Source organism: Euleptes europaea, chromosome 14 (genome assembly GCF_029931775.1).
Source record: "Euleptes europaea isolate rEulEur1 chromosome 14, rEulEur1.hap1, whole genome shotgun sequence".
NCBI classification, from domain to species: domain Eukaryota; kingdom Metazoa; phylum Chordata; class Lepidosauria; order Squamata; family Sphaerodactylidae; genus Euleptes; species Euleptes europaea.
The window spans coordinates 35250809-35274386 of NC_079325.1; the positions used below are offsets into that span (position 1 = coordinate 35250809).

General features: G+C 46.7%; 1 protein-coding gene across 1 annotated transcript in view; it reads left to right on the top strand.

Annotated features, from left to right (window-relative positions):
* Positions 1–11362: 11362 nt before the first annotated feature.
* The window catches only part of PSMB7 (proteasome 20S subunit beta 7), a 34869-nt gene continuing 22653 nt past the window's right edge, over positions 11363–23578 (top strand). The window contains exons 1-5 of the mRNA XM_056860214.1: positions 11363–11433; positions 13310–13403; positions 13502–13599; positions 14339–14479; positions 14688–14803. Of these exons, the coding sequence (XP_056716192.1) occupies positions 11363–11433; positions 13310–13403; positions 13502–13599; positions 14339–14479; positions 14688–14803 (520 nt within the window). The remainder of the gene's footprint in view (positions 11434–13309; positions 13404–13501; positions 13600–14338; positions 14480–14687; positions 14804–23578) is intronic.

A 23578-nucleotide genomic window follows, 5' to 3' on the forward strand; every position in this document is an offset into this window, starting at 1 on the left:
TTCAGGGCTTTGCTTTGATTACGGTCGCCTTTCTCTCCCCACACATTTCCACTCATTTTCTGGATGCTGGCTAAACTGAATCCAGGAAACGTGGGGGAAGCACACGAAAACACGAGGGGAGAGTGAGGCAATCTCTGTCAGAAAATGCAAGCGTAATCAAAGCCAAGCCTCGAAGTAGTCCGCGGAGTGACCGCAAGGAAACAGCCATACATAAATGGCCATAGTGCAAGTTCAGGGTCTCATGGATGAGGGGTTTTGATTTTTGTCTTGCCAGCGTCATGTTTAAATTAGGCTTAACCCAGGCATCCAAAGGTGGCAGCACTGAACAGGAGCTTTTGGCCTAACAATCATATTGCATTACTGGTACTGATACTGGAGTGGAATCTGGGGGACAGGGGCTGCATTCAGATGTCATGGCAAATGTGTTTGTGGCAGGCATGAGCTTGGCTTGCTGCACTCGCTCACTCCCCTCCCTCCTTCCCTTGTGAGCAGAGTGGGATGGAGAGCCTCCAGGTTTTGGAAGCTTTCACTTTGCAGTCACATCTGAATTCGAGCACCCGTTCCAACAGCTCCAATTGCATTACTTCCCACAAACTGGAATTCTAAATCCGTGTTTTAATGCTGCTAATAAAATCCTGGCTTATGGGAAAGAAACAAACTCCACTTAGCACAGGGGCATGCATGAGGCATCATTGTTAACTGGAAGTCCACCGACAGCAAAAGAGTTCCATCTCCCTTGCGCCCTGCAAAGGGAAAGGGGAGGAATGAGGGACTGCCCAAGCCTGGCAACAAGTCAAGTCCAAGCCCCCCGCAGACAAATCGTTGTTTGGGACATCTGAGTAATGCCCTGGATTAACCCAAGAAGGGACACCGCATGACCTTGGAAAAAGTCACACTCTCTTCACTTCAATAACTTACCTGTAAAGTAACACTGGCCTGCCTCATGGGGATGTTGAGAAGGCACATATAATAAAGATGGCAAATCACTTTGCAAAATAAGAGTGCCATTGTTTGTGATAGCTCACATTAGGAATAACATCCTAATGACAAAAGCACTTCACCAATGAACTCAACTATGGGGTGGGGGGTCTCTCTCATAAGAGGTGTTTGGGCAGAGGCTGTACAGTCATTTGTTGGGGATGCTCTAGCTTTGGATTTCTCGCATCGAACAGGTGGTTAGACTAGATAGCTTATGCCAACTCTTATGATTCTGTTCTTACAATACAATCGTGCCTTTGGCAGAGGGGCCATGGCTCAGTGGCAGAGCACCTGCTTTTGACAGAGAAGGTCCAGGTTCAATCTGTGATGTCTCCGATTAAAGGATTTCTGGTAGCAAAAGACTGAAAGACAGCCTGGTTGGGAGAAATATGCTCTTAAGTGCTGGATACAGAGTTCTAAGGTAGAGGATGGGCATGGTTCACCTTTGCTTGCTCACACATTCCATCTTTATTTTAAAAATAGATCCCTCCACCATGACCACCCCAAACTTTGAGATGCCATAAGAGGGGGTAAAACTCATTCACACCAATGTGAAAATCCAAATCTCCTGGTATTTCCCCACCCAGAGCTGGCAACCCTAGGGTGGGGCCAAGTGGGATCTTGCCAGCAGGGCTTCTGATTGGTCACTGGAGATCTGATTGTCTGGGCAGTTTAAAATAATGGCCTTTCAGTTGCAGCTGCTGTCACAGTGCTGGTTTTATTCTCTGTCAGTCCTCTTTCCTAGTGTATTTTAAAAATTACCCCTCTTCTCCCTTGCACCCGGGCTTCCTCTGTGTGCACAATTCTGCCTCCTGTGACAGGCATTTTGTGACTGCGCCCACCACCCTGTGTGAGAATTCCAAAGGTGCCCACTGGCTCAAAAAGGTTGGGGATCCCTGCTTTAAGGTGTCAGGGGGAGTCTCCTTTTTGAATTTGCTGTAACAGACTAACATGGCTACCCCCTTTGAAAGCTACAGAACTTTGAATAATGATCTGTTGAATAAATACTCCAAAACAAACAAACAAACAAACAAACAAACAAACAAACCCATTGCAATATGTCCAAAAAAGCCTGGAAACCTTTAAAAAGATACTCCCAGGCAGAATACACCTGCATAGAGCTTTTCTCAGCTTTACTTCTGCTGCACCCAACATGCAGCTACATCATGCTTTCTTTGGGTCAGGTAAAGAAAAGCTTAACTTGTGGGACACACACACCTAAGTATATAGCAGGAGAGAAAATAAGAAAGTGACATTTTTTTTAAAAAAGCAATCCGACTAACCCACACAAACTTTCCCCATCTTTTGCTCACAACTGGATCCCAGGGCATTTTTACTCTCTCAAGAGCCCCATACGCCTCTGGCTCTGAAACCTGGTTTAATCCTCTCCTTGTTCCCTCGGCAGCCTCTAATAGATTTCTTGGGGAGCCTGCAAATTGTTCCCAACCTTTACTGTGCATTAGGAGTCAAATCCCTACAGGAGGGGGAGGTCAGCGTGGAGGTGCTGGAGTCCACCGTCAGACGGCGCTTAGGTTACTTGTGCCCCACTTGCTAGAGGTCTAATTCAGCCAATTAGACGCTGGCTCCCTGCTTGCCACATTCCTGCTTGGGGCCATTTGTTTGTAGACCTTCCTCAGGACAAGACTTCAAGTGCTCTGAGCTCAGCAACAAGCTGGGGCCCACATGCAAGATTTATACTCAATTTTCTGCCTGAAGAGGCAACTGTCACTCACGCCTGATCTTTAAAGATTATGCATAACCTGATGAGATGTAACAGTCAAGGTAGTTTTGGACAACTTAGACATCTCACTAAGCAGCAAGTACACACCTGCACAAGTTGCAAGCCTGCCACTTCACTCAGTGTTGAAGCAACTCTATTACCATGCAATTTGGCTGGCCATCAGATTCCATGTTCCAGAAGCATACCTGGATTTAGGGTGGAAAGAAGGCATGCCGGGATTTGTCCCTATCCCCCAATACTCGGGAGACGGTCTCTGTTACAGTTTAATCCCACTCTTCCTCTGAAGTGGCATACATCATTTTATCCTCCCAACAACTCAGTGAAGTAAGTCAGCCGAAGACAGTGAGTGACCCAGGATCAACCAGTGAGCTTCTCTATTGACTAGAGATTTGAACTCAAGTCTCCCCAGTCCTAATCCAATACTCTAATCACTGCACCACATGGGGTTTCTGAATACTGCATAATCCTTTCTTTGTTTGTCCATGATTTGGAACTCTTCACCAGCTTTAATTGAATGCTACAGCCATTTAAAATCCTCTAGAGAGTAAATATGCACATAAAAGGTGTACAGTGAAAAATATTTAAGGAGGGAGGCAGAATAGTTTTGCAGTGGAGCAGCCATGAAAAATATTAAGGTTCATCAGAGGAAGATGTCCATGTCCATGGAGGGATGGTATACAAGACGACCTCATCTCTTTTATGCCAGATCTGTTACAAGCATCTGAAACTCTTAAAGGGGCCATAATCAGAGGATAATATAGAAGCATGTTATCAACCATTAACAATTATAGTACTGCACGGATTAATGTTAAAACATTTATGAATACTGTACTGCAAAGACTATGGCTACTGTAGGTCTCGGGTAGTACCATTTCCAGTGGATTTTTTTAAATAGCTAAAGGGAAATTTCTGTCCTCTATTTTGAGTGCCACTGCTCCATAGTGGGGATGCATTTAGGGGCCCATTTTAAAGCTTGCCCTTACCCAATACAATTAGACACACAGTTCTAACAATGATAGAAAAATAGCCAATGGGAAATAAACAGTTACTGAAAATTAATTGAACAAATTGACAGCACAGTTATCTAGGCAAACTTAGGCCAGGACTACACATGCAGCAGAATATGGCAATATAATTCTGAACAGGCAGAATGGACTGTACCATTTCAGATTGCATGTGGGACAGTCATATATTTAATCCTCTTCCATGTAAAAACTCCCAACAAATGAAAAGGTGACAGTTCTGGGAGAATAAAATATTGGCCTTGTTATGAGAGTTCCTTCTACTGGGAATTAAGGAAAGCCCCCGGTAATTCTTCCCATCTGATCTGGACTGGAGGCATGGCTAATGTCCAGCTTTCTAGCTTTAAGGTGCAAGGGAAACACACACAATCAGTTTGAGAATTCTGTATGAGAAAAATACTATGAAATAATTTTATCCCTGTTCAAAGAGCTGAGGGAAACCAGCTTGTAATATAAAGAAAAGAACCAAACCATACAAAGGAGGTATAGTGGGTAACCATAAAATGTCAAAATGTAGTTTAGTTAATCTGGATGGCCCAGTTTGCCTGTTATCAGAAATCATTGAGTCTTGGCTGCCATAATCAGTTTTGCCTTCTGATTATGTGGGAGAAATAACTTTGTTTGGGACGTTTCTGTGATCTTGCCCAGATATTGCAGACTTCTGATTGAAATCAAAACAGATCTTCTCCTGGTTTACCAGTAAACCATGACTCTATAGATAGTACAGTGCTATGTGGAAGTCTCAAACTGCTTGATACTTTGAGACTGACACAGGAGTAGGTTGGTAATTCATATAAGGAGGCACATGAATTACCTGAGTCTGAGGTGTCACAACTGCTGCAAGAAAAGGAGGGCTGTACCAAACACAGTGCAGAAAACAAGAGAGAATTGTTCCAGTTGGAGAATGAAGTGATACAGTCCATTCTACCACCTATATGCACTACCTCGTTCTGCTACATGCGTAGACCCAAGTTAGCTGTTTTCAGGATTCACCATGAATTGCCAGCAAGTGCCTAACAGCCCTGATTGGTGTACAGTGTCTGCAAAGGAAGACAAATACAACTTATCCTTCCCCAAAAAACATGCTCACATTGTTCCTTTTCCAAATTGCTGCAGATTTTTCCTCAGCTGTATTCCAGTTGGGCTAATGAATCCAACCCCCCTCTTCTGAACCACCACAGATACCAGAAATTCAGCAGATGGTGGACAGTATAAAGCAATTGCTAACATGACAAGTTTAATTGCTTAAAAGTCTCTAGGGCTGGGTCCTGTAAAGACCTTATGCACTTGCATAACTTTAGTTAATGTGTGCCACTTAATTGACTTCAGTTAACAATTGTGTAATATAATAAATGGGCTAAGTCTCTGAAGGGTTGCATCCCAGGCAGAAGAAAGTGGAGAAAGATTGCACAGGTAAAATTAAGAGTCTGGTGAACAACATGGGGTCATAGGACATACAAATACATAGAGGGCAGCAAGGATGAATCAGAGGTTCTGCCACTTCAACAATGGATAGGAAAGACTGGCTTTTTTGCCATAATGCTGGCAGTACTGGGAGAAGCTGCACCTGTTGAAATTACCCCTTCTACACATCCCAGTGTTACTGAAAAAGAAGGCGTTAGCATGAAAATAGATTGAAAGGCCATACTATTCTTTCCTATCCCCTAGTGAACAATACACATGTTCTTCAGAATCCAACTTACATCTACTGTAGTTGACTCTATACCTAGTTTCTTGCTAATAAGGTTATGATCTTTTTGACACCTACTGACCAATAAAAATCACGAAACATGTAGAACTTACTTTCAAGTAAAAATGCATAGGATCAGGTTTCCTGACTGTACCTATAAGAACATAACAAGAGCCCTACTGGATCAGTCTGAAAGTCCATCTAATCCAGCGTGTTGTTGCCAGCAGTAGCTAGAAAGATGCTGTAAATGGAAGCCCCCAGGCAGCATATGAAGACCAGTTACTGCTTGTTCTTTGTCCCCCCAGCAACTGGATTTGGTGGCATACTACTGCTGAACACGGAGAGTCCATTTATCCATATGGCCAGTGAAAGAATAATTCTCCATGAATTTGTCTAATCCCCAACTTTAGAGCCATCTAAACCAGTGCCCATAACTATTTGTTGTCACTATATTGACAACGAATTCCATAAATAAATTACACATTCTTTTCTCTTTCTTGAATCTACCGCCTACTAATTTCTGTAGGCGAGCTCAGGTTCTGGTTCTTCACACCATGCATAATTTCATAAACTTCTACCTTGCCCTGCCTCCTCAGTTATCTTTTAAAAAACCGACTAATTTAAAAGCCCCAACTGCTTCAGCTCTTCCTCACAGGAAAAGTGTTTTATTCCCTTGTTGTTTCGTGCACCTTTTAGTCATCTTGAGACTAGATAAGCAGAACTGTATATAGTACTCCAAATCCAGCCTCACCATAGATTTCCATAAAGTCATTATGATACTGGCAGTTTTAATTCCTTTCCCAATAATCCCTAGCCTGGAATTTATCTGTTACACTGCTGCCCCAGTTACAGTTGTTTTCCTTTAGTTATTCATGACCCCAACACTTCTTTCTGGGCTACTCTCAATTCCATCTCAAGGCTGTAAGCTTGAAAACATATGCATTTGTCTAATGTATACAAGCAATTTCAAAGCTTAAGGCTTGCCTCATGGAAATTAATGGAACAATTCACAAATGTTGTATGCACTTGTTGCTCTCGTTTTTACCAACGTCCTTCTTCCTGGAGGTGGAGGATAATTATCTAGTATTTCATGCAGATGTTTGCAGGATCAAGGAAACAGCAGCTGCTGTGCATCTTTGCAAGGACCTGAACTCCAGTCCAGGGCATAGATATGAAGGTAAGAAGAAGACGAAGAGTTGGTTTTTATATGCTGTTGGGGGAAAACGGAGGTTCGCAGAGGAGAGAGACCCGAGACCGTTAGTCGAGAAAACAGTTTTATTACAGCTGATGCCCAGCCTGCAGTTGACAAGCAGAAAGACTGAGCCCCAATTGTACTGGGGAATGAACTTTTATCCCAATTCCAGGCTAAGACATAACACGTCACCATTCAGTGCTTATCGGACAGAGTCAGGAGCACAGATGCACAGCGGTTCTATCCAGTTCCCGTTATCATTTACCATGACTTTCCCCCCACTGACTCAATACACAGATCTGTCTTGTACTGCAGCAGACTTCTTCCCTTGCTGTCTCAATGCATTCACACAGAAAGGAGAAAAGGTTATCAAGAACATACTTAAGTAGATCCTCCACATTCAGAGGAAGTCTACCTTGCTGTCTCAATGCCGACTTTCTTTACCACTTAAGGAAGAATCAATCACGGCTTACAATCACCTTCCCTTCCCCTCCCCACAACAGACACCCTGTGAGGTAGGATGGGCTGAGAGAGTGTGACTGGCCCAAGGTCACCCAGCTGGCTTCATGTGTAGGAGTGGGGAAACCATCCCTGTTCACCAGACAGATTAGCCTCCGCTGCTCATGTGTAGGAGTGGGGAATCAAACCCGGTTCTCCAGATCACAGTCCACCACTCCAAACCACCGCTCTTAACCACTACACCACACATGAGGAAGGATCACATTTGGTGAAACAAGTCATGGGTACAAATATCTTCTAAGAGAACTACTACTATTTGGCTGCTCTTCCTATAACTGTACAGAAATTGGCTGTCATGTGAACAGTTGCAGATGTGCCACATGTCTGTGACTTTCTCTCTGTTTCCTGCATTTTCAGGAGAACAATTTTGAAGGAGCCATTTTTTGGAATGTGCTCATATTTGTATGTGATTGTTATGGGAGACAATGTTTTTGTTGTTGTTGATTTTTAAGGGTGGCAAATTGTTTCTTTGAGGCAAATTGGCCAGACCCTCTTAATGAATACTAAGATTCTGGGTGGGGGGGGGGGGATCTTAATATCCTTGTATAGATATTTGGTGTGACCCTATTGTTCCATATTGGACCTCAGTATCATGAACAGGTCTGGTCATCAAGGGGCTGAAGCACCTTCCATATGCGGAAGTGCTCAGAAGTTTGGGGCTTTTTAGTTTAGAGGGGAGGAAACAACTAAGTGGAAGGAAAAACATGATAGTTTATTAAAATGGACATGGATACAAGAAGCCTCCCCCTCCCCCAAATACTAGGAAGAACATTTTCATACAACTCATAATTAACTAGTGGAGCTTACACAAAAATCAGTGATGGCCACTAGCTAAGATGGCTTTAAAAGGCAATTAGACAAAGTCATGGAGGATAGTCTATCAACAGCTATTATCCATGAACCCCCATATTTGGAGTCAGTATACTATTGAATGCCAATTGCTAGAGGGCAATAATATGTGGGGGGTGCTTTGGCTTTTGGGCCTCTGTTTGCAGGCTTTCTTGGGGCAGCTAGTTGGCCACTGTGGAAAACAAGGTGCTGGACTGGATGGTGATCAAGCAGAACTCTGGGGTGTAAGAAAAGTGGGGCCCTTGGGAGGTGGGTCATGGACAGGCTCCATATTTTAAAGTTATAGAAATCTGGAATAAGGCAAAATACATTTTGTGCAGCTTGTCTGTTTCTGGCCAGTTTTGTGGGTGCCATTATTTGGGAAAGATGCATACACTTCTAGCACGCACATGAGAGCCTTGGAGAGTTTAATGGCATTTAGGGTACAGACAAGCATAGCGTTAAAGCGGGTGTATCCAGCAGCAAACTTCTTCTGGTTTGGTAGGATTCCTTCCAGACCATAGGGTTGTATATCACATGCCTAGGGTTATCTAAACCACCGTGGACTTAAACATACCTGTTTAGGGGCTTATTCTTGAGTGATCACATGTATGTTTGTGCCATGTGTGTTTCTTTACCGCTGTGAGCAATCCGGCCAGAAGGGGCTTGCTGGGATGCCAAGGCTCAATCCTGCCGATGAAATGCAGGAAGTCCCACTGATCTCCTCTGGATTTACTTCTGAGGAGCACAAATGGCATCTCAGCCCCTTGGGCCATTTATGTTTGGGAGGTTTTGCCTTGGATTTGCCACTCGCTAGGTGCACATTTTCCCCATCCGAATTCTCAAAACTCAAAAAATAAGCCCCCGTGCCGAGTCTTGATAATTCGGGTGGGAGAAATGTGTATCTCTGTGTGTGTGCGTGTTAAGTGCCGTCAAGTCGCTTCCGACTCATGGCGACCCTATGAATGAAAGTCCTCCAAAATGTCCTATTTTTGACAGCCTTGCTCAGATTTTGCAAATCGAAGGCTGTGGCTTCCTTTATTGAGTCAATCCATCTCTTGTTGGGTCTTCCTCTTTTCCTGCTGCCCTCAACTTTTCCCAGCATGACGGTCTTTTCCAGTGACTCTTGTCGTCTCATGACGTGACCAAAATACGACAGCCTCAGTTTAGTCATTTTAGCTTCTAGGGTCAGTTCAGGCTTGATATGATCTATAACCCACTGATTTGTTTTTTGGGTAGTCCACGGAATCCGTAACACTCCTCCAACACATTTCAAAGGAACCTATTTTCTTCCTATCAGCTTTCTTCACTGTCCAACTTTCACACCCATACATAGTAATAGGGAATACGACGGCATGAATTAATCTAGTCTTGGTGGCCAGTGACACATCCTTACACTTCAAAATCTTTTCTAGCTCTGTAATGCCCAGATATAAGGGCTGGTTTAGAACACTATGTATTCATACGCACACACATGGAAGCTTTGGGAAGTTGGCATCCGGGAGTCATGAACCAACAAATCATGCTCTCTGTGCTTGGTACAGCCTCTCACCAGTAGAGAGCTCTGAATTACCTTCATCCTTAGGAATGTGTTTTCTAGTGACTAAGATCATAAGACCTAGAACTTGCTTAGAGACAGCCTTCAGCCAATATCTATGGCTATGCTAATTAGAGTGAAGTAGACACTAAATATGCATTGGTGCTTTTGTGTATCAATCTGCTTGTCAGCAGCCATGGGCCTGCCCAATGCGAATGCATAAATGATACTGACTTTCCTTTGTTTCTCGGCTGAGTAACTCTGCATCTTATTTGTGGGTTATTTCACCCCAGGGTCTGTGTTTAGCTAAATAAAGAACTGTTGCTTATTTTAACCTCCTCCTAGTTGTCTTAATTGTCTCATCATAGGGTTTTCAAGGTAAAGGTGGTTCAGAAGTGGTTTACCAGTGCCTTCTTCTGCGCAGTACTAACCAGAGTTAGCCGTAGTGGCACTGCCGTTGTCTACGAAAGATCTTCCGCCAGTGTCACCTTCCACTACTGTTGCTGCCCAGTAGCTAACCTTCAGGGATTCCTCTGCCCCCATCCCCATTGGAACTGCCTGTTCTCTTCTGCGTACGTGGCCATTGATCCCTTCAGGGGGTGGATGCATCTTCCTCTGGCGTCTCAGCTGTGACCATTCCGTCTTGAGTGACTCTGCTAGGAGTTTAGTCTCTTGATAGAGTCTAGACCACTGGTTCCCAACCAGGGGTCCGCGAGAACTAAATAAAGGTCCACGAAACAAAGTTATAAACCCATAATAAATTAATATTTTCAATTAAAAGTTCTCTATTATAAAATATATATTCAAATATTATTCTAAGTTTAATGGTTTACTAACAGTTATGATTAAAGTTTATTTTGAAATTCTCTGAATTTTTATTTTGAATTTTGGGGTCCCTGCACCGAACAAAAAAGTCCTAGTGGTCCCTGGTCAAAAAAAGGTTGGGAACCACTGGTCTAGACCCCTTACGGCATTGCTCTCAGCTTCCCTGACACTCACAAACCCCCTCACCACGTTAAGGTGTGCATCCAGAAGGGGGAGCAAGGCTGTCAAAGACAGGACATTTTGGAGGACTTTCATTCATAGGGTCGCCATGAGTCGGAAGCGACTTGACGGCACTTAACACGCACACACACAGTTGTCTTCATTGGACTCTATAAGACCACCAGGGCACTTCAGCATGGCTGCCCTTCCCAGTCTCAATCTCCTTCTGATTGCTTGGCCGCAGTCTCCCTTTTGGTTGATGGTGCATCTAGAGAGCGGCAAACCCAAGGTGGACGGAGATTGAATCGGTCGTGGTGAGAGGAAAAAGCCGAGGCCGTTCCCTTTGGCCATTTATTCATGGAAGGTTTTGCATTGGATTTGTCACTCTATAGAAGCACATTTTCCCCATCTGAATTCTCAAAACTCTGCACGGCGGCTTATTGTTGAGTTTTGAGAATATGGATGGGGGAAAAGTGCATCTAAAGAGTGGAAAATCCAATGCAAAACCTTCCATGAATAAATGGCCTTGTGACCGTTTTTCTTTTTTAAGGCAGGAATCGTGAGGGGAGGCGCTGATGGCCGTGCTGGAACACGCAAGGCTGTCATAACAGCTGTGGCGGGCAGAGTGAGACGTAGGGGCTCTAACGGTCAACCTGGGCTGACGTCATGGCCTGGAACGCCCCTAGGAGGCCTGATGACCCTGGCCAGCACCAGTTGAGGCCAGAGGCTGAGGGTGTAGGGTGACTCAGGGAAAGCCTCTCCGTTCCGCGAGCGGCTGACTCAGCAGCAACCGCCGCCCGCGCGCCAGAGCCGCCCTCCTCCTCGGCCGGTTCCGTTTCCGCCTTGCTGCGAACCCCGAAGCAGAGCAAAGATGGCGGCCGCGCTCTCGGTCCTGCAGGCCTCAGACTTGGCTGGCGGGTTCGGCTTCCACAACTGCGCCCGGTGAGGAGGCCGAGGGACGGAAGGGAGAGGGAGGGGTCGGGGCGGGCAGGGCCGGAGAGCGGGAACAGGCGGCGGGGTACGAGGGGGGGGGGAGAAGAGACGCGGAAGACTCCCGGGGCAACCGTGACTCAGGCGGTGCTGCGGCCTACGGCTGGGGAGGAAAGCTGGTCCTCCTTCCGACCTGCTTTATTGATGGAGGGCGTTGATTTATTGCGCCGGCCTGTGCCCTGCAGGAGGAATCTGCCTCTGCCGAGCCTCACGGGAGGCTGGAAGGCAAGTTTAGAGCCCCCAACTTGGCTCCGCCGTAAAAACCCTCTCGATCATCTCACCGCCCCGCGCCAGCCTACGAGGAAAGGAGCGGAGGCCTCCTTCTCTCGCCTTCCGCGTAAAGCTGCCTCGATTTCCGCGGTGGGAGGGACGTTTTCGTGCAGGGTTTTCTTAAGGGGGGTGGGTGTCCACGCGGAGGTTTTGAATGGGGGGAGGGAGAGAGACTATGGTCGTTCGTGCACGGGAGGTTTTGCCTTGGGTTTACTGCCGTCTGGGTGCACGTTTCCCCCCGTCCAAATTCTCTAAGCCCCCACGCAGAGTTCTGAAAATTCAGATGGGGAAAATGTGCATCTAGAGAGCGGCAAATCCAAAGCAAAACCTCCCGTGCGTGAACTGCCTGGTGAGCAACTGAATTCCGGCCGTGCCCTCCCGTGACACCCCCATTCATATCCCCTCAATCTTTTTCTCCTCCCGGTGGTATCTTTATCGTGAAATGTAAGAGGTTTGTTTTGTTTGGGGTGGATGGACAGCAAGGGGAGTAGTGTCTTAAGAGAGGGGGTTACCGCACTTGTATTCCCAGCAATGTATTAAGAGTCTGAAAATGTTATAAAAAAATACTGGTCGCACTTTCTATGTATTCCCACCGATGTATTAAGAGTTTGAAAACGTTATAAAAAATACTGGTCGCACTTTGTTTGGCCCCTTTAGCTGTGAAGACGTCTTCCAACCATTTATAAGCCGTGGTATCCAAAAACCCTTTCAAAGCGATGTTTTTTACAACATTTTCAAACTCTTAATACGTCGCTGGGAATTAGTTTCCTTGATTCGTGTTACATTTGAGGGGATGTTCAGATGCTTGTTGCTCAGGAAGGAAATGCACCTTCCAAATGCTTCTTTGGATCTGCTGTTTTGGTACAGTCTGGTCACCCCAAACCAACTGTTGAATGGTTGTTGGATAGCCCAGACTGTAACCAAGCTTTCTCTGTAGTCCCTTGGTTTTGTAGTGGTCTGCTTCCACACAAACATAGCCTGAGATCTCAAAAATCCAGTATGTATTCCCAAAACAGTTTTGGATGAAGTGGAAATGTGCATGCATGTGTGCTGTTTTGGTGATCTGGCAGAGGCGATATCAGAGAGAACTAGAAGATAGGCTTAGGTAATTGACAGGAAGAATCCTTTTGTCAGTCTATTTCGATATGAAATCAGCTCTCGCTCTCTCTAAAAGGCAAAGAATTAAAATAAGATTAACAGGCGATACATTTAAATCAAAAGAGTAGGCTATAAAAGAAGAGTGATGCCATCTATGGAGTAGGATTTCAGTTTGCTGTTTCTGTATCCCACTCACCCAGAGACAAAATTTGGTACCTGGATGGTTATCTCCCGGGAAGGGTCTGCGAGAAGATGGGAAACATAGAATTCCTCAGATCTTTCTGGAAAAACTGGCAGGATGGGGATAATGTACTGGGATCTAATATTATAGAAAGAGCAGTGCAACAGAACCCTTTTGTTCTCTTTGCCATCTTTTCCGGTGGTGGTGGTGTAGCCAGTATTTTCTTATGATTTCTTTAGAAAAGTTTTGTAATGTAGTTTTTTCACTATTGTGTTGAAGGAATGCCCAGCTAGAAGCAGAGAGTGCTAAGAAGGGTCTCCGGCTCCCTTCAGCCCGCAAGACAGGGACCACAATTGCTGGAGTAGTGTTCAAGGTGAGACTTCAGCTGCTACTGTGATGCTTGTTAGAGTTTTAGCATGCCTCTTTCCGTGCCATTCATTCTGTTTCTAAGAAAGCTCTTTGTGACTATAGGATGGCGTTGTGCTTGGAGCAGATACAAGAGCCACCGAAGGGATGGTTGTTGCTGATAAGAACTGTTCAAAAATCCACTTTATCTCTCCAAACATCTAGTAAGTGTGGTTCTTCCTCTCCCCCCCCCCCCCACACACACACACTGTGTCCGCAGACTTTCTGGGGAAATTACATATTAGGGAAACTAGAGTCTGTTCCTTTCTGAGGATGACAAGGCTCTTGTTTCTAAGAGCCTTGGCGGACCAACCCGGTGGATCCCAGCCCAGGATGTACTCTTTGTTTTTTGTTTGTTTTTATGCTTTGTCTTGTTTAAATTGTATTGTTTTTTTGTAAACCACTTAGATTCTCCACTGGAAAGAAAAGTGGGATAATGTACACTAAATAAATGTGGCATGTGAGAGCCAGCATGGTGTAGTAGTTAAGAGCGGCAGACTAATCTGGTGGAACTGGTTCGATTCTCCACTCCTCCACATGAAGCCTGCTGAGTATCCTTGGGACAGTCACAGTTCTCAGAACTCCTCAGCCCATGTGGAGGCAGGCAATGGCAAACCTCCGCCAAACGTCACTTGCCTTGAGAACCCTGCAGGGTTGCCATAAGTCAGCTGTGACTTGACGGCACACACACATAAATATGAAATGTAGCCATTTAAACGTCAGCCACCTGAAGCTGATACTACTTACATTGTGCAGTGATCTCAGCACCTTCTTTTGAAAATTATTGCCTGTTTAAACGGGCCAGTCTTCCTAGTTTTCTCCAATTCCTTCGACGTGGCAAATGGTACAAGAGTGTTTTAAACAAACTGCTAGCTTACAAAATTGTGTTCGATTTGGTTACAGCTGTTGTGGAGCTGGGACTGCTGCAGACACGGAAATGACAACTCAACTGATCTCTTCCAACATGGAACTCCACTTGCTCTCAACAGGGCGGCTTCCAAGAGTGGTCACTGCCAACCGGATGCTCAAGCAGATGCTCTTCAGGTAACTCCCCTGTGCCCGGACTGTGTGATGCTGAATACCTGCAACACAGCTGTTGTTGCCTCCATTCAGTAAATACAGTATAGCGAGACATGCATTTGGGCATTTTGCAAGTCAGTGTGCCTGCAGAAGTCCCCAGGGGCAACTTCGAAGGTTTTAAAATAGGAAAATTCCTAGTGTTGTCATGATATCATTTTTTTTCCCTTGCCAGGTATCAAGGTTATATAGGTGCTGCCCTGGTTCTCGGTGGGGTTGATGTCACTGGGCCCCACCTCTACAGCATCTATCCCCATGGATCTACAGACAAGTTGCCATACGTCACAATGGGTGAGCAATCTTTCATATCTTAGAATGTGGCAACCACACTGCCTACTAGTGGAAACCCACAGCATTTCACTTGCATTTCCTCATTGCCACATTTGTTCCCCCCCCCCCAACTAGTTTTATAGAACCTCAAAGTAAAACCATGGTTGTTTGATCAGCTTTCTTGCTTCCTTATAATAAATTAATTTGTGGGTAAATTCCAATTCATTGAAAGAAATCCAGCTTCCCTGCACTTGGTGGAAAAGGAAACTTGGTTTCCAGGATATAGCTTCAGTGCTGAAACATATCCCAAGATAGCAATTCTTCATCAGAACAATGAAGGGAAAAAAAGAAACACGAAGGATCTGAAATGCCACCCCACCCTTTGGTTAAATGGGTCCTTCAGATTTTTTAAATCAGCACCATGGCTGATTTATTGGCTGAAACTACAAAAATAAGTTAGCTGTCTGGTGGAGCTTCTTGGGACTTCTACTTGCTTGTTTTGTTACTTGTTAAACAGAAGTACCTGATTGAAAGTCTGAAAGGTTAACTGACTGAAAACGTGTGAGAATATTTTTTCTATGAATGAGAGCTTTTCACCGATTACAAAGCACTGCAAGAATTTCAAGAACAAGTAAATTGGTGATAGTATGAATGTTTGCTAAAAATTGTTTGGCTGAACTCTGATCAATTTGAGTTCGCTGTTCTCTCAGCAGCAGTTTGCTGTAAAGCTGTTACCTCTTGTATGCACAGAAATAACAACTTTGTTTAGCAATGCCAAATGGTATTGCTGAATTTATTTAGAAATAAGTGTAAGTAGGAAAACAGGATACAACCAATCATAGAAATCTTTCTGTCAAAACCAAAAATTTCTTGTTAGTCATACAAGAGGTATGAGGACTTTAAAAAAAAATGCTTTTTCACACACATGCTAAGGGAGGGGAGTTGCATGCATATGTAAGCAGGTTTGTATAATATATTCAGACCCAACGGGGAGAAAAGGCTTTTTTAGGCCAATAGATGGTGCCATGGTACTCCACAAAGTAGTAAATTATTTACTCTGTGCATAAAATCTATTTTTAAAAATGCTGTTATAGGATTTATGATGTAATAATCCTCTAAGCTCTTATATGAATTAACATAAAATATGAAATTGGATTAATATTTATAAATGCGTCCTGAAACTTATAAATGATTGGATAACTAAACTATATATTACCTTGTTGTATGTATACATAGTAAGTGAACGAAAGGACTCTTCTCATCTGCTTTATACCAGGCATCTTTTGACACTGTTTGATACTCTAAAGCATGGCTATAGTGTGAATATTGTTTACTGAACCCAGTAAAATAATTTTTTTCTAGTAAGGTCTGCTCTGCTAAGATGCAAACAGGCATCTAAGCCAAGGGAAACTAGCAGTGTTAATAAATACTGTACATAACAGTTTGTTTCTTATTTAAAAAATAAGGCCTCAATCTTGGCACACTTTGGAATAAATCCCATTGAAGTCAGTAGGATTTACTTCAAAGGAAGCATGCTTACAGTTTAGATGTAAGCCTTTTCCAAAGCTGTTGTGAGAGATCCCCCTCTCTGAGTTTGCTTCTCCAAATCAGTTGCTCAGACGTTGATACAGAAACAATAGATTTATTGAAGCCTTCAGGAGATGAGACAGGCACAGGTAGAAAGTTGCAAGTGAGGGGCTATACGGGTTTACAGAATATATTGACTCCAGGGCACTGGGGCACTGGGGTTCACACTTATTGTTATGGGAAGTTACAAGCTTGGCATAATACAAAACATCAGACGGATCCCAGGAAGTCTGGTGCGGCTATCACACTTCCAAGGCCGCACCGGCCTGAGGGAGTACTGGCAGGAAGAACAGCGGGGGGGAAGATACATGGGCCATCAGGCCTGGCGCCTGAAACCAGAAGGTGTGAACTGCTTTTACGAGTTCACTGATAACACCGCAGGTGATGGAAAGCAGAGACACAAAGACAGAGACCCTCACATTCTGCCCCCCTTAAGGCCCCCCTCCGAGAGGACGAGGCTTATCGGGATAAGCGAGGTGGAATTCTCGGACCAAGCGAGGAGCTGCCATGTGGGGTGCGGCCACCCATTCGTCATGAGCGGAGCCAAGGTTTTTCCAGCGAACAAAGTAAAACAGTTTCCCTTTCTTCCATTTGGAATCTAAAACCTTGGATATTTCCAAATGGGTATCCCCTCCTACTACGGTAGGAATCTCATGAGCAGGAGGGGGGTGGAACTGGGGAGCTGCTACATAAGGTTTGAGGAGGCTTATATGGAAGACTGGATGAACTCCCTTGAGAGTCTTAGGGAGACTCAGTTCCACGGTAACCTCGTTGATTACTCTGGTAATGGGGAAAGGTCCTACATAACGGTCGCTCAGTTTTTTGCAGGGGCGAAGAGAGCGGAGGTTTTTGGTGGACAGATAGACTTGCTCCCCCACCTTGAGTTCCCATCCCGGAGACCGGTGTTTGTCTGCTTGTTCCTTGTACTTGCTTTTTGCCCTTTCCAGATTTTTGAGCAACCATGGCCAGGTGGATTTAACCACCTGAATCCACTCCTGAAGATCAGGGGTAGACTGGAGTTCTGGCGAGACGGGGGCAGAACCGAAAGGGCCAAAATCCGTCCCGTATATAACTTGGAAGGGACTAAAGCCGGTAGAGGAATGAGGCGCATTGTTGTACGCATATTCGGCAAATGGCAGCAGGTCGACCCAGTCGTCCTGGTGGAAATTTACGTAGCAACGCAAATAACATTCTACTACCGCATTTACTCGTTCCGTTTGACCATCCGTTTGGGGGTGATAGGCGGAAGAAAGGCCCTGTTCCTCCACTCCCATTAACTTTAGGAAAGCCCGCCAGAATTTGGCAACAAACTGGACCCCCCGGTCGGAGAGGACCTTCCTCGGGATCGAGTGTAGCCTGAGGACGTGCGTGATGAACAGTTTAGCTAAGCCCTGGGCTGAAGGAAGACTTGCACATGGAACGAAATGAACCTGTTTGGAAAAGAGGTCTGTGATAACCCAGAGAACCGTTTTCCCCCGACTTGGAGGTAGGTCGGTGATAAAATCCATGGCGATGACTTCCCAGGGACGGGAGGGGTTCTCAAGCGGTTTGAGAAGCCCCGGGGGTTTTCCCATCCGTTTCTTGGCTGTGGCGCAGGTGGGGCAGCTGCGCACATACAACTCTACATCAGATCTCATACCGGGCCACCAGAATTGCCTTCGAACCAGGTGAAGCGTTTTTATGAAACCAAAATGACCCGCTAGCCTGGCCCCATGTACAAGTCCCAATACTTCTTTGCGAAGGGAAGATGGGACATATAGTTTCCCCCCTTGCACCCACCAAGTGTTGGTTCGTTCCAAGCCAGTGGGGAGGAGATGGTGCTCCTCCTCCTGTAAGGAGGCGTCCCGGAGTCGCTGTTGGAATGCTTCCGGGATACCTTTGAGCGTAGGGGGGGTCTCCGGTTGGCGGGCTTGGGATCGGGTGGTGACGGCCAAGCCAGGGACTTCCCCTCGCTGTTCGGGAGTGAACAGGGAGTCGACGGGGCGATCGAAATCGTTGCGATACTGGGGAAGTCGTGACAAAGCATCAGCTAGGGCATTTTCTTTGCCAGGGACATGTTTGAGGGTGAACCGGAATTTTGCAAAAAATTGGGCCCACCGAATTTGTTTGGCATTGAGTTTTCTAGCTCCCTTGAGAGCCTCAAGATTCTTGTGATCTGTGCACACTTCGAACGGCAGCTCGGCCCCCTCTAAGAAGTGTCTCCATATGGTAAGGGCATGTTTGACCGCTGCTGCCTCCTTCTCCCAAATGGCCCAGTTGATTTCGGACTGGGAAAACTTCTTGGAGAAGTAGGCGCATGGCCTCAACCGTCCCCCCTCATCCCTCTGCAATAGGGCCCCGCCCATGGCTACATCCGAGGCATCCACCTGCACCACGAAGGGCTTGGTGCAATCCGGGTGAGCCAAAACGGGTTCGGATGAAAAAAGTAGCTTTAAACGTTCAAAAGCTTGCTGGCACTGGGGAGACCATTGCAGACGGGCTGAGGGGAGTGCGGCGCTAGCCCCCCTGTCCTTGGTACGCAACAGGGCAGTGAGGGGAAGCGCAACTTGGGCAAAGTTGGGAATGAAATTCCGGTAAAAGTTGGCAAACCCCAAAAACTGTTGAAGTTGGCGGCGGGTAGTGGGGGTTTCCCAGTCCCGCACCGCCTGGACCTTGGCGGGGTCCATTTCCAACCCTTGGTGGGAAATCACATACCCCAGAAATGTGATAGAAGGCTGGTGGAATTCACACTTGGACACCTTAGCATACAGTTTGTGCTCCCGCAGCCGCTGGAGCACTTCTCGCACTAGGCGCACATGTTCTTCCATGGTCTCAGAGTAAATAAGAATGTCATCGAGAAATACCACCACCCCCCGAAACAGTAAATCATGCAAAACTTCATTAATTAATTGCATAAAGACACTCGGAGCCCCCGAAAGTCCGAACGGCATGACCAGGTACTCAAACATCCCAAAACAACTGGAAAAGGCCGTTTTGGGTTCGTCTCCTTCTTTGATGCGAATGCGGTGGTAGGCTTCTACCAAGTCCAGTTTGGTGAAGATTCGGCCCTCCTTTAATTGTGCTAGAAGGTCAGGAATAAGAGGGAGGGGGTAAGCATTAGACTGGGTGACTGCGTTCAGTCTGCGAAAGTCAATACACAGTCTTAAATCTCCCGTCTTTTTCTTTACAAAGAAAGCTGGGGCTGAATAAGGAGCCTTGGAGGGGCGTATGAAACCCCTCGCCAGATTGACATCCAGATAGTCTCGCAATACAGTCTTTTCACTAGGGCTCATGGGGTAAACCTTTCCCTTAGACAGTTTGCCTTCCCCTACAATCTCGATGGCACAGTCCGTTTCTCTGTGGGGAGGCAGTTCGTCGCACTCTCTAACATCGAAAACATCAGTAAACTGCGAGTACTCAGAGGGTAATTGAGGAGAGACTGGGGCGGGGGACCCTACCAGTGCGGCGGCTGGAGTTCTGAGTACCCGTTCCTTGTCATGCAACCCACAGGGGTTTTCGGGGAAGGAAAGCACCCGTTTAACCCAATCAATGGAGGGATTGTGTCCCCTTAACCAGTTCATCCCTAACACCACAGGGGTTACAATAGGGGCGATGGTGAAATACAACCGTTCCCAATGTTCCCCCACGGACATAATCACGGCTGCAGTTCTGTGGGTCACAGGGCCCCGCTTAAAGTCACTCCCGTCCATTTGGGAAAAACGGAGGGGTCCCGGAAGCCGCTTGCGTCGGACACCCAACTTCTTGGCAGTTTCCTCATTTATCATGGTGCGGGCACACCCCGAGTCGACCAACGCGGGGACCTCTAACGGGGGACCCCCTTTGGGTAGGGACAGATGAACACGCACAAATACATTGTCTTCTTGGGCGCTTACCATCGGTGGAGCTCCTTGCACAACGATAGGGACGGTCTGCTGCGGAGCCCCCTCTACAGCAGACCGACGGCGTTTTTTGCCGGCTGTTCCCACTCTTCCTCCTCGCTGGAAGAGGGGGACGGGGTGGTGGCTTCCGGGGAGCCGTCCGAATCAAAGACGGTATTTGTAATCCGGGACCCCGATGGGACCGTAGAGTCGGATGCCCCATCCTGGGGGCGCGCGTGGAGAGCGGAGGGTGCGCCGGAGCGCCGGCTCAGTGGTCCACTTCTGCGGCGAGGCTGGCTGTCGGCGGCCGGTTTCGTCGGCTCGGCCTGGGTTTGGCGGGGGGGGGTCGGACGGCCTGAGCGAGAGGGGCATTGCGATGCAAAGTGACCCTTTCCCCCGCAGATCAGGCAGACGCCGGCCTCGAACCGCTTGCGGCGTTCCGCGGCCGAGAGACCCCCGCCACCCCCTTGCCGGAGTTCCCGGCCACGGTCACCTCGGGGCCTGGGGTCTCGCCCAAGCCGTTGCTTGGACAAGTTCAGGAGTTGTTTGCGATTCTCGATGTCAGCAGCATGGCGAACCCAACCTTCCACATCCGGGGGGTTCCCTTGCATGAAGGCCCAATGTTGGAGGTCTGGGTTGAGACCCTCCCTGAAACATTGTACCAAGGTAGCTTCACTCCAGTCCAGAATTCGGCTAGCCAGTGACTGGAACTCACTTGCATACTGCGCCACCGACTTAGTCCCTTGGCGCAGTTGCATCAGGGAGGCTTTAGCCCGCTCACCCAGAGTCGGGTCCTCAAAACGGTTTCGGAGTGCTACCATGAACTCGTCCAGGGTTCGCAGCACCGGCGAGCGGAGTTCATACTGCAACACCATCCAGGCAGCCGCCTCCCCTTGCAGTAAGGAAGCCACGTACTGCACCCGGGACTCCTCAGAAACGAAGGTTCGGCCTTGTTCCCGCATAAAAATGTCTACTTGGACCATAAAAAAGGTCAACTGGTCTCCCGACCCGTCATACGTGACTTTCAGGTCCCGACGGGCCGGGGGGGCAGGGGTTGCGGGCGGAACTACCGGCGCCCCGTCTGGAGGAGCACCGGCTGGAGGTTGCAACTTCAGCGCATCTAGGGTCGTGGCCATCTCACCCATTACGCGTTGCATGGTCTCCATCTGCTCCTGCATAGCCCGGCGGTCTTCCTGCCACTGCTTTCGTTCTTCCTCCATGAGGGCCTCTTTGCGGGCCGGGTCCCCTTCGAGTCCCGTGCTGGGGAAGGCCAACCGGCGATCCTTCGCCGCAGTCCGCGAGAGCGACCAGCCCTTGGGAGAGTCCAGCCAATAAGTAAGCCCCCGGGGACGTTCGTCCCGATCTTGGTCGGGGGCGCGACCCTTCGGTTTCTTTGGCTTGGCTCCCTCCTCCTTCGGGTCCGGCTTCTCCGGCTCGTCCGGTTCCTTGGGGGTATCGGGGTTAGGGGTGGTGTCCTCGTCGGCTGACATTCTGTCCAAAGCGGTACAGCTGCAGTCCGAGAGGCAAGGACTTGCAACTTAATGTGAGAGATCCCCCTCTCTGAGTTTGCTTCTCCAAATCAGTTGCTCAGACGTTGATACAGAAACAATAGATTTATTGAAGCCTTCAGGAGATGAGACAGGCACAGGTAGAAAGTTGCAAGTGAGGGGCTATACGGGTTTACAGAATATATTGACTCCAGGGCACTGGGGCACTGGGGTTCACACTTATTGTTATGGGAAGTTACAAGCTTGGCATAATACAAAACATCAGACGGATCCCAGGAAGTCTGGTGCGGCTATCACACTTCCAAGGCCGCACCGGCCTGAGGGAGTACTGGCAGGAAGAACAGCGGGGGGGAAGATACATGGGCCATCAGGCCTGGCGCCTGAAACCAGAAGGTGTGAACTGCTTTTACGAGTTCACTGATAACACCGCAGGTGATGGAAAGCAGAGACACAAAGACAGAGACCCTCACAGCTGTACTGTTGGTATGCCACGGAGCATCTTGTACAAATCCGGTCAACCATATGGACAACTTCTATTTGCCTTTTAAAGAAACTGTAAAGCTTCTAGTTGTCATGTTTAAATTTAAAGGGCCAGATGCAGGAAGAAGATGTAGTTCTGATAAAAAATTCGTAGTTATCTATTCCATAAGGCTTGCAGTAAGTAACTGGCTAAAATAATGTGCAATAAAATCAGACTTACTAAAACCCAATACTCTGAAGCTCAGCCCTCTTCTCTGAAAACCAGTACAAATGTGAATGCCTAACAAGGAATAATAATCCAGTTTTCTCTAGACGGAGGGACATATTAAGATCAGCGCCATCCTCTTAAATAATACTGCTTAGGCTTCTTGGGAGTCCTGGACAGGCTGATTGATCTCTAATATGCCAAAATATTAGCATATGTTTGAAATGAAACCTTTGGTGGGTCATTGGAAAGCTATTTACTGTCATGCCCATTCTGTTGGTTGTCCAAAATGGCATTTCTGTTAATTACTACTATTATTTTCTCATCCCTTCCTAAGAAGTTCAGGGCAGCAAACATTCCCCATCATACAACGAGTGTCTGATTCAGCTGAACAGAGGTTCAAACAGATCTTCCTTGTCTTAATTTTTTTTTACTTTAGCTGCTGTACTGACCTGATTCTCAAAATGCTTAGCCATCATAGCAGAGGTGCAAATGTTTAGTTTGCTGATATCTGATGAGATGTAAAATTCTGCAAATGCCACAAAATCATCTGAACTTTAAAAAAATACCAATTTCCCCACATTTCTCCTTACAGAATGTTAATTTCTCCTCCCATGTTCCTTTTATTGCAAGCTATATATTAGGAACAATGGGCATAAAGCAGGAAGATCTGTCTGTAATTGCTCACAATAGGTAAAGAAAATAGAAATCCAGAATCTTGTGTCTGAACATAAAGCAGTGTCCTCCCTCAGAAGAAGTTTAAACATACTCAGTGCTTACTCAGGAGTGAAAACATCAAAGTGTTTATGCTGACAAAGGACAAATGTGGATTTCAGCAAACGATGCAAGATTGTCTGATTGCTGGCTTGTCTAGAAAAGCTTCTGGCCATGGCTGTATAATGAAATGCGTGCATAAAATTAAAGCACTTGAAGTCTGCAGTTCAGACTTGGGAAGCAGCAAGATGCATTCCGGTGGTCTCTAGTGGCTGAGTCTGATCTCTTGGCACCAGTGTTGTTTCATATTCATAAATCAGCTCTTCATGCATTGGCAATGTCTGTCTGCTGCACAGGCGATGCCACCAAGAGACCAGGCCTCTCAGCCAGGAACCAGAGTGAAAAATGATGCCGATCGATGGGTCTGTGGAGAGCACTGGGTTTC